This window comes from Dendropsophus ebraccatus, chromosome 12, assembly GCF_027789765.1.
Source record: "Dendropsophus ebraccatus isolate aDenEbr1 chromosome 12, aDenEbr1.pat, whole genome shotgun sequence".
NCBI classification, from domain to species: domain Eukaryota; kingdom Metazoa; phylum Chordata; class Amphibia; order Anura; family Hylidae; genus Dendropsophus; species Dendropsophus ebraccatus.
This window is the reverse complement of record NC_091465.1, coordinates 48,031,779-48,043,839: the sequence shown is the minus strand read 5'-3', so window position 1 is coordinate 48,043,839 and position 12,061 is coordinate 48,031,779. Positions and strand designations below refer to the sequence as shown.

Genomic DNA, 12,061 nt, shown 5'->3' with positions numbered 1-12,061 from the left:
TAATAATCCCCCTGGTATGACCCTTAACTAATAATCCCCCTGGTATGCCCCTTATACTAATAATCCCCCTGGTATGCCCCTTATACTAATAATCCCCCTGGTATGCCCCCTTATACTAATAATCCCCCTGGTATGCCCTTTATACTAATATTCCCCCTGGTATGCCCCCTTATACAAATAATCCCCCTGGTATGCCCCCCTTATACTAATAATCCCCCTGGTATGCCCCTTATACTAATAATCCCCCTGGTATGCCCCCTTATACTAATAATCCCCCTGGTATGCCCCTTATACTAATAATCCCCCTGGTATGCCCCCTTATACTAATAATCCCCCTGGTATGCCCTTTATACTAATATTCCCCCTGGTATGCCCCCTTATACAAATAATCCCCCTGGTATGCCCCTTATACTAATAATCCCCCTGGTATGACCCTTAAACTAATAATCCCCCTGGTATGCCCCCTTATACTAATAATCTCCCTGGTATGACCCTTATACTAATAATCCCCCTGGAATGCCTATTTATACTAATAATCCCCCTGGTATGCCCCCTTATACTAATAATCCCCCTCATATGCCCCTTATACTAATAATCCCCCTGGTATAACTCTTAAACTAATAATCCCCCTGGTATGCCCCCTTATACTTATAATCCCCCTGGTATGACCCTTATACTAATAATCCCCCTGGTATGCCCCCTTATACTAATAATCCCCCTGGTATGCCCCCTTATACTAATAATCCCCCTTGTATGGCCCTTATACTAAAAATCCCCCTGGTATGCCCCTTAAACTAATAATCCCCCTGGTATGCCCCTTATACTAATAATCCCCCTCATATGCCCCTTATACTAATAATCACCCTGGTATGCCCCTTATACTAATAATCCCCCTGGTATGCCCCTTATACTAATAATCCCCCTGGTATGACCCTTAACTAATAATCCCCCTGGTATGCCCCTTATACTAATAATCCCCCTGGTATGCCCCTTATACTAATAATCCCCCTGGTATGCCCCCTTATACTAATAATCCCCCTGGTATGCCCTTTATACTAATATTCCCCCTGGTATGCCCCCTTATACAAATAATCCCCCTGGTATGCCCCCTTATACTAATAATCCCCCTGGTATGCACCTTATACTAATAATCTCCCTGGTATGACCCTTATACTAATAATCCCCCTGGAATGGCTTCTTATACTAATAATCCCCCTGGTATGCTCCTTATACTAATAATCCCCCTCATATGCCCCTTATACTAATAATCCCCCTGGTATAACTCTTAAACTAATAATCCCCCTGGTATGCCCCCTTATACTTATAATCCCCCTGGTATGACCCTTATACTAATAATCCCCCTGGTATGCCCCCTTATACTAATAATCCCCCTGGTATGCCCCCTTATACTAATAATCCCCCTGGTATGCCCCCTTATACTAATAATCCCCCTGGTATGCCCCCTTATACTAATAATCCCCCTGGTATGCTCCTTATACTAATAATCCCCCTCATATGCCCCTTATACTAATAATCCCCCTGGTATGCCCCCTTATACTAATAATCCCCCTGGTATGCCCCCTTATACTAATAATCCCCCTGGTATGCTCCTTATACTAATAATCCCCCTCATATGCCCCTTATACTAATAATCCCCCTGGTATGCCCCCTTATACTAATAATCCCCCTGGTATGCCCCCTTATACTAATAATCCCCCTGGTATGCCCCCTTATACTAATAATCCCCCTGGTATGCTCCTTATACTAATAATCCCCCTGGTATGCCCCTTATACTAATAATCCCCCTGGTATGACCCTTAAATTTATAATCCCCCTAAAATGCCCCTTATACTAATAATCCCCCTGGTATGCCCCTTATACTAATAATCCCCCTGTATGCCCCTTATACTAATAATGCCCCTCGCTGTGTACCCCATTTAATGATAATGCACCTTGCTCTGCCCCTAATAATTATTTCCCCTATTATTTGCCCCCTGCTGTGCAATAGTTAAAAAATCAAACATCCTACTCAACTTATCCGGGCTGTGTGGCTGCAGAGAGCAGCTCTCCTTCTCTTCTGGCTCCATTTTGCGAGCCTCGGGGACGGAACCTATGGCAAGCGTGATGACGTCACATCATCATGCCTGCTGGAGAGGTCACGTCCCGGAGTCCCATAGGCTGCTGGCGTTAAGTGCTGGCGGCCTATGGGAGTGAATTTAGGAGCAGGACGCTGACAGGTCCTGCTCCTACTTTTTGCTCACTTTAATGTTCCGCCCGCTCACAGTGTGGGCTGAACATCAAAGTGATCGGTGCATCCCTAGAAGCTGCGCGACCCCAGCGTCTAGGGATGCCTAAAGTGACAGTTTCACTTTTCCCACCGGAATCCCGTGGCACCTCTTTCGGGTTCTCCCAGCACCCCAGTGTGCCGAGGCACCCTGGTTGGGAAATGCTGGTCTAATGTGATATGCCAATAATCAGGGATCAAACATCTGCTCTCTAAGCACTTCTCCATGTTGAAGTTTTGTTACAAACCAGGACACACCTGATTGGCTCTGGACATACCTGTATTGACTTGGGAAATGCCTACAGTATATTGACTTCATACATAATGATTGACAGTAAACTTCTCCAGTTTTACTAATAGCTCATTTTGTTACTTTTCCTTACAGGTAACCACAACATTTTAAGTGGATTCCTCCTAGGCCCTAGGATGAGTAATTGTAGCAGCCGTGCATTGACCCTACTCAGTAGTGTCTTTGGAGCGTGTGGCCTCCTTCTGGTTGGGATAGCCGTTAGCACTGACTACTGGCTGTACATGGAAGAAGGAATTGTCCTACCTCAAAACCAAACAACTGAAGTCAAGATGGCGTTACATGCTGGGCTATGGAGAGTGTGTTTTGTGGCTGGTAAGATGTTCAGCATAACGTGTCCTTTGCGTATGTGAGTTATTTTTAAGTATTTTATGTGTCCAGCTGGAATATCAAATAATTCTATACTACTTTCAATAGTGTGAAAAATGCTATTGACATTTTCTGTGTGTAATTGCATGTACAGTGGACTCTCTGTTGTACACCAAGTACTTTTATACAGGTCACAGAATTTGGAGATGACTTTTTATATTCTTAAAGGGGCTGTTTTGTGTATATTAGTAATTTACCATGCTGCTGGGGCTAGGGGGAACATAAGAGTGCTGTAAACTTGTCCACATGAATCTGCCGCAGCTGGCAGTTTCCAGGCCGCCCAGTGTCTGCTGCTGTCCATCCGTGTTTTTTTTCTTCCGAACCTCAGCTGATGTGCCGCTCAGACAGGAAATGGCCATTTAGTTTAGAAAGTATCTTTTTCCTGTCTACATGAGGAGCCGCACTGTTTCTGGCCATTAGTAACCTTACAATTAGATTAGTGATCCAAGGATTTATTCTGATTACCATTGGAATCGGAAAATAATTTTTCTCCCTGTGATGGGGCAATTGGTGTCTGCCTCATAAGGGTTTTTGCCTTTCTCTGGATCAACAAAGTAGGATTTCAGTAAGTTTTACTTGATGGACTCTTGCAGTGTCGGACTGGGGTACCTTGGGCCCACCAGGGAATATTTTATTCTAGGGGCCCACCCTACATACACCAGATATACCCAGCGCCAAACCTTTCACATTACTATAGCGACATTGCACAGTGCTGTGTATGTGACTGGCAATGCTCGCTCACTGTTAGTAACTGGTCAGACACTCTATGCCAGGGATGGGGAACCTTCGGTCTTTCAGCTGTTGCAAAACTACAATTCCCATCAGCAGCTGGAAAGATGAAGATTTTCAATCCCTGTTCTAGTCTATAGGAGCTGTCCAGGCATGATGGGAGTTGTAGTTTTGCAACAGCTGGAAGGCCAAAGGTTCCCCATCCCTGCTCTCTGCAAACAGCACAGTCGTCCACTTAAGTTTCTTGAAAGGTGAAGTCCCATGAAACTAACTGGGGGATTATGTCATCCTCAAGCTGCTGAACAGGGATACAGACCTCCTGCTCAGGGGCCCACCAATGGGTAGGGCCCACCGGGGGATCCCCCTGCTCCCCTGTGGGCCAGTCCGAGCCTGGACTCTTGTCTTTTCTCAGCCTTATTAAAGGGGATTTCCAGCGCTACAAAAACATGGCCACTTTTTCCCCTCTCTTGTCTCTAGATCAGGTGTGGTTTGCAATTAAGCTCCACTTACTTCAATGCAACTGAGTTTTAAACCCCACCCAATCTGGAGACAAGAGCGGTGCAAAATTGGCCATGTTTTGGTAGCACTGGATAACCCCTTTAACTATGTTAACTATGTTACTTTTTTCTTTGTATATGGCATTTTTTAACCGATTTTACCAACTGCAGGCTCCAACAATAATTTTTAGTTGCCTTTGAGGTAGAGACTAGATGCTATGATGTCCCCCATACACTGAACATACAAATAAGAGGCCTTGGTGTGTGTTTTGCAGATTTGGCAAAAACACACAAAATATTGCGCAATTTTCCCCAGTGTTTTGCGCCTTTTTGCTAGATCTGCGCTAGGCGCACACTTGATAGATTCCCCTTTTATGTTCTTAGCATGTACACAAGAATAAGTCCATGTGATTGGACAAGTGCAGTAGAGTGTGCTTAGGACACATTGACTGGGATGTGTAGAAGAGGTGCAATGCAGAGGGTAACCCAACAGGCTTGTGATATTATACCAAGAACAGCACAAACACCTTCATTCAGATGCAGAAAACAAGATAACTTTACTTACAAGAGGCTTTTATGCCTTGTTGCTAGTGGATTACATGTACAAAGCACAGATAGATGGTGCTTGCTAAGATGAGGCTCATAATTCATTACACAATAAGAGTGTGATGTGGCTTGAACAAAATCCGTCTCTGTGGCTTTGACCCCCTGCTTTCACTGTCATCAAAAAGAATTTTTGACATGTCATCAAGCATGTCAAAATGTATTGGTCGCAATGGGTCTCACTGTGATCAGGAGATATAGCCAGGGAGAGAGAGCGACAGCAGTGGGATTCATTCTCCGGCTAGTTGCTTATTCTGACAATATAGCCTTTATAGACTTACATTGTCAGAATTTGTCGATTAGGAGCTACAGCCCCAGATATATCTCCAGATCATGGTGAGTGAGACCCACATGCCTGATGACAAAAGTTACTTTTAATGACAGGTACTCTTGAAGGCTTAGCAATATGCATGACTAATATCCCATCTGACCTGGACACTCACTATTGTGTTTCTCTTTCTCTGTTTGCTTTATCACTTGGTAGGTAGCGCACATATAGCACTGCATGGCAGGCAACGGTGGAAATGAATGTCTGACTGTGATACTGCAGAGTAAGGCTATGCTCACACAACGTATATTATCATGTACAACAGCCGTGATTATTGCGAAAATATATGTGCCATTGCTGTCTATGGGATCCCACATGTGCTTTTGCTGTCTATGTACACACATAGTATACACTCCGGCTGGGATCCATAGCGAAAGCACAAACAACTGACATGTCAGTTTTCTGCGGCCGCTATTCAGTGAATAGCGGCCGTAGAAAACCATGTCAGTTCACACTATGGAGCGGGCAGCTGCGGCCGCTTGCTTCATAGTGTGCTGTGGGAAGTTCTGATGCGGACGCGCACTGACGTGCCTGCATCAGAACTCTGCGGCCCGAAAGATCAACCAGCAGGATGCGGTTGGGTCACGGAACTTCCGGTCTCTTATGCTGTATGAACATAGCCTAAGGGTGCATTTACACAGAGAAAATTATCTGACAGATTTTTGAAGCCAAAGTCAGGAATGGATTTGAGAAGAGAAGAAATCTCAATCTTTCCTTTATAACCTGTTCTCTGTTTATAGTCTGTTCCTGGCTTTGGCTTCAATGATCTGTCAGAGAAATCTCTCTGTGCAAAGGCACTCTAAAGTGCAGACACCGGGGTCCATCGGAGGATAGAAACAAAGAAGGTTTTTAGCAAAAAAGACCACATGTTCCATCTTGTCTGTCCTTTTAATATTTCCTTTCTTCTTATCTTAGGATAGGTATATATTTTTCCCAGACATGTTTAAATTCTTATAGTAGATTTACCTACTACATCTGTTGGAAGTTCCTTCCATACATCTACTACTCTTTCAGTAAAATATTTTCTCATGTTGTTTCTCATCTTTCCCACAGTAAAGCCAATCCTATCCTCTGGTGGGACCTGTCATCTGCACTGTACTCTGCTATGTCACAGCAGCGAAGACACAGAGGTTCAGTAACACCGCTGCCTGCATACTGCACTAAAACATGACATTTAGGGCTATGTTGTGCCTTAACTGGTGTGCTGTACCTTCCCTTAGGCTTCCCTTAAGCGTGCTCCCCTTCCCTTAGGCCACAGGGACATCTCCATCTGCTGTATCCAGCATCAGACTTTTCCATCTAAGGACCGTCTGCTGCGTCACAGTGGCGTCGTCACAGTCAGAAATTCGGTAGAGTCATTGCCTGTCAGGCTGCTCTGTGTATGTGCTGCCTTTGTCCCTCTGTGTGTGTACCGTGCAGGGCCGATTCTGGGGTCTCTGCTGCCTGAGGCAAACCTCAGGCGGCCGCCCCCTCACTAGCGCCCGAACAACCCCCCGCGCGCCCACCCGCAGCAAGCCCCGAACCCCCGCGCCCACCCGCAGCAAGCCCCGAACCCCCGCGCCCACCCGCAGCAAGCCCCAGACCCCGGCGCCCACCCGCAGCAAGCCCCGAACCCCCGCGCCCACCCGCAGCAAGCCCCGAACCCCCGCGCCCACCCGCAGCAAGCCCCGAACCCCCACGCCCACCTGCAGAAAGCCCCACGCCCACCCGCAGCAAGCCTCAAACCCCCGCGCCCACCCGCAGCCAGCCCCGAATCCCCGCACACACCCGCAGCAAGCCCCGAACCCCCGCGCCCACCCGCAGCAAGCCCCGAACCCCCCCCCCCCACGGAGACGCGATCGCCGCAGCGTGAACCCCGACAACTCCGGCCACTCACCACAGCCAAAAAACCCAGGAGTGCTGCTGAGTGACGTCGCAGGAGCCCATCAGGATGTGCGGACAGCAGTGAGTGGGGGCGGCGGGCCGGCTGTGGACAGGTGAGCGGCTGCACGGCTGCTGTCATTTTTATTAAGTGAAACTTAACAAAAATGACAGCGGGGGAACAATATGCCCCCCCTCATGGCAGAAGCGGGCCTGGCAGGGCCGATTCTGGGGTCTCTGCCGCCTGAGGCAAACCTCAGGCGGCCTCCCCCTCACTAGCGTCCGAGCACCCCCCCCGCGCGCCCACCCGCAGCAAGCCCTGAACCCCCGCGCCCACCCGCAGCAAGCCCTGAACCCCCGCGCCCCCTCGCAGCAAGCCCCAGACCCCGGCGCCCACCCGCAGCAAGCCCCGAACCCCCGCGCCCACCCGCAGCAAGCCCCGAACCCCTGCGCCCACCCGCAGCAAGCCTCAAACCCCCGCGCCCACCCGCAGCCAGCCCCGGATCCCCGCACCCACCCGCAGCAAGCCACGAACCCCCGCGCCCACCTGCAGCAAGCCCTGAACCTCCCCCCCCACGGAGACGCGATCGCCGCAGCGTGAACCCCAACAACTCCGGCCACTCACCACGGCCAAGTAACCCAGAAGTGCTGCTGAGTGACGTCGCAGTAGCCCATCAGTATGTGCGGACAGCAGTGAGCGCGGGCGGCGGGCCGGCTGTGGACAGGTGAGCGGCTGCACGGCTGCTGTCATTTTTGTTAAGTGAAACTTAACAAAAATGACAGCGGGGGAACAATATGCCGCCCCCTGCAGGACCACAAAATCTGCCGCCTGAGGCGGAATGCTCATTCCGCCTCATGGCAGAAGCGGGCCTGGTACCGTGTTTCTCCAAAAATAAGCCCAAACCCCCAAAAAGCCCTAGCCCTTTTTTGGATAAAAAAAATAATATAAGACCCTTATTTTGGAGAAACACAGTATATACAGTGCCTTGACCCTTGTGAAAAAGGCTCTTATATGTGCAATAATGCATATTTGTTTAAAGGTACTCACAAAGTGACTACTCTCTCTCTATCACTTGTCCAGGGTGAGATCAACACCTTTAAAACCTGCTCAAAGGGTATGTTCACACTATGGAATCCATGGATAGCGGAGGCGGCCGGCAAATATCATTGCTTCTATGGAACGGGCGGGACTTCAAGCGGAGGCCGCCAGACGGATTCCGCTTGAAGTATCCACACAGAGTGAATGTACCCAAATAGTAGATATGGCATGGTGTCTCTGACAGGCACTGCACACTCAGGAATCATTCCAGGTACTACAGTGGCAATCTCCAGCAGCTCACCATTTATAACTAGTCACAGTTGTCTTCAGTAGCATGGTCTTGCTGAGTTTACATCTCGGCTGAATACAGCAAAACCTCACTTCCCAGCATTCATCTTTATGGGGTATTGGGTGCAGAATGATAAGGGAAAACTTGATTTTTATTTAATTTTTTAATTTTTTTCATTTTTATTTTAGCACAAGGCCTGCAAAATAACAAACTGTGGAAAAAAAATTAACAGGCTCCGAAGACTTTCTGAATGCTTTATACGTACAGAAATGATAGAATTTTTTTTATTGTATTGTAGATGTACAGGCCAAATGGTTTTTTTTTTAAATAGAATATAAAAGAAACAGTAGAATATAAAAGCAGCTGAAATAAGAGCACAATAGAAATAAAAATGTTTTCAGGTCAGAGTCAACCTGAACCATCTAGTGGTAGAAGTATCTGTGATTTGCTTATGATAGGAAAGGGTAAAGATCCTCAAACAGAGTGACACTTTGGCAAGTAATAAGCAATTTAATGTGATAACATGGGGAGGTTGTCTATGACATTTCAAATAGGTTTATTGCGCTTGAAGTGATGCTTCAATTTTCTATGACACCTTTTAGCTTGAGTGGATTATGTTGCTTGGTGTGGAGGAAACCAGTGGCATCACTGAAAACTATTGTTGGATTTGAAATGATATAATATTCTCATAGCTTCTTTTGCTCATATACATTTCTGGAAGGTAAAAATATACAGTACTGTAGAGTACAACATAAAGGTAAATTCTATTACTTCATTTACCCAGCAGATACAGTATGTTGGTCAAGCTGAATGATCTGGATGTTTTCCAGGATGATTTTGCAGTGAGCATTTTATTTTGTAAAAAACTTGGTTTTCCTTTTTTTTTTACGTAATCACTAGAGATGAGCAAATAGTGAAATATTCGATAACTCAAAATTTGATTCAAATAGCTCCCGATATTCGTGTATTCGAACGAATATCGAATCCCATTATAGTCTATGGGAGAAAAATACTTGGGACCTGAAAATCAATATTCGACCACTAGGAGGTCACCAAGTGCACAATGAAGCCTCAGGAAATGACGCCAACTGCTCTGGAATGCATATGGGACAGCAGGGGAGGCCTGGCTGGCTGCATCTAACACTAGTGATAAGCGAACATCCCAATGTTCGGTTCGGATCCTGAACACAAACTAAACCAAAATTGTTTGTGATTGGTTCGTGTTCATATTCGCCAAACATTCACGAACAAATTATGAATGTAAAGTTGAAGCGTACATTTCGGTCTAGCGGTATGTACTTGCATACGGATCAGTAGTAGTATTATCCTGCAATCACAGTATACAGCCGTATACTGGTTATATGATTGTTTTTTACAATAATAGGCTATGTTCAGACACCGTATATTTTCGTAAAACCACGGCTGTTGTACATTTATACAGAAACATAAGTCCATTGCTGCCTAGGAATCCCGGCGGGAGGGTATGCACATAGTATACGCTCCGACTGGGATCTCCCGCGGTGCTGCAAACAACTGACATGTCAGTTTTCTGTAGCCGCTATTCATTGAATAGCGGCCGCAGAAAGGTCTGTCAGTGCACACTGTGGAGTGATCGGCTCCAGCCCGCATCACAACCCTGTGGCCGAAAAGATCATCCGGCCGGGAGTAGCCTGCAGTACCGGCTGCAAAGATCTTTTCAGAGACCAGCCGCTCTGTGACCCGGGTGGGTCACGGAACAGCCAGTCTCTTACGACATGTGAACATGTGAGCAATAAAATAAAAGAGCTGTTCAACTCCTTTACAGGACGCAGAGTGCGCAAATCAGTAGTAGCAAGATAACAGGTACTATCCCGCAATCACAGTATTCAGCTGTGTAACGAATATATAATTGTTTTTTAACATAATAAAATGAAAGAGTTGTTTAACTCATTTTCAGAATGCAGACTGCACAAATCAGTAGTAGCAAGATAACAGGTATTATCCTGCAAGCACAGTATAAAGCCGCATACACTAGTAGATGTCACATCAGTAGATGTCTGAACACAGTGCCTGTCTCACAACAGCTTCTAAATATATGTTTTTTTATACTTTGAGCCCTAACAAGGGCTTTTGGGGGTCCCTACCTACCTAACTTCACCTAAAAGCTAACTCTCCCTGGTATAAAGTCTGTCCATCTCGAGCTCCAACCAGCAAGTTACACGAATCTGAAATCCTCTATTTGTATACTCAGGAGGTGACATAGTTTAGCCAGCCAGTCACAGTTGGAGGGTTTCTTTTAAGTCCTGCCTATTCCTAGTGCCTGTCCCTCCCCCTGCATGTTTATTTGCTGGAAAAAGCACCAGGGGGGTGGGAGGACGAATCAAATTTTTACTGCATTATTGTTTAAATATTTGAACGCAATCAAATAGCGTAGTATTTGAATACTATTCGATCATCACTAGTCATCACTTGTTTTAATGTTTTATTATTACTTGCTAGATCAGTAAACATTAAACAAAACAATGATAATTTGTATGATTTGCCTTAGTGTTAAGTTCTTAACATTGTCTGCTCTGTCAGCCTTGTGTGGCCACTGTTCAATGAATAGCAGCCGCACAAAACTGACATGTCAGTTTTATTTTGCGGCCGAAGGAATCCTGGCTGGAGTGTATACAGAGGGTATACACTCAGACTAGGATTTCATTAAAATCAATGCAATGTATTTTTTCATTTAATAACGAAATGAAAAAATATGTTGTGTGAAAATAGCCATAAAAGGGCTAACTCAAATCTATTCTAAATGTATAACCTATCTCCCCACCACAGATAGAAGCTGACCTGCAACTACTCCAGCAGAGAGACTGCCTTAATGCTTTCTCTCACTAGAGAGGCTAAACTCTTAACTAACTGTATTTCCTTCCCATCTACTAGAGAGGCCAAAACAGAGCAAGCTCCTCCCTTTCCTCTTGTAGGCTACCATTTTTGTGCATGATAACCCTTTTTCTCCCTGTCATACCTGGTACAATACGTTTTCAATATATAAAGATAGGAAACCGTTATTAAACAATATAAATATTACAAATACATATAAAAAGGCAATGTCTGGATAGCAGGCAGCCATGGTCCCATAGGGATCCCATTACTGGTCATTGCATATGTACCACCAAGTATTATTAGTTTAGTTAGAGTGTGTTTTAGAAGAGTGAATTAGATGACAGTTTATTAGTCACACAGAATTCTAGATTATTCCAAAAGGTTCACTAACTTTTTCACTAACTAAGCGATGATTATTACTGATAAACGTAAGGCTTGTACATCTTCACTGCAATACATCCATGCCACAGACAAATGGCTTCATTATCATTGAAGTATATTCAACAAGGGACAGAGCTTGGCATATTAATACTGATTTCCTAGCTCTTTAAGCTGTTTATAGCTATCCTTTAGCTGGTACAGAATATCATGCTGATTGTGGCTGTAATTTGCTTGAGCCTTGTGTTGTAAGTCTTGCCCCTCGTTGTTTGTGGAGGTCACTGACACTAACAGCTTTAATGATAATATGACAGAGATAAGAAATGCTGGCCGAGCTGATAATTATTTAATATTATATATCACAGGCAGTGATCACTGCCTCTGACTAGTGAGCATTGCAGCAGTACAAGCTGCAGTGCAGTGTGTGCCATTAAATCCTTACAGCCATAAAATTGCCCTGTAGAGTAGCTCTGTGTCATAGCTATAAAGAAGAAATAAATGCATGGCCATACTTTATTAAAAGTC

The 12,061-nt window shown here is 45.5% G+C and overlaps 1 protein-coding gene across 1 annotated transcript in view; it reads left to right on the top strand.

Annotated features, from left to right (window-relative positions):
- CACNG7 (calcium voltage-gated channel auxiliary subunit gamma 7) overlaps window positions 1-12,061 on the top strand; it is a 92,355-nt gene that overhangs the window by 60,441 nt on the left and 19,853 nt on the right. Inside the window, exon 2 of the mRNA XM_069947546.1 lies at window positions 2,670-2,906. Within this exon, the coding sequence (XP_069803647.1) occupies window positions 2,711-2,906 (196 nt within the window). The 5' untranslated portion in view covers window positions 2,670-2,710. The remainder of the gene's footprint in view (window positions 1-2,669; window positions 2,907-12,061) is intronic.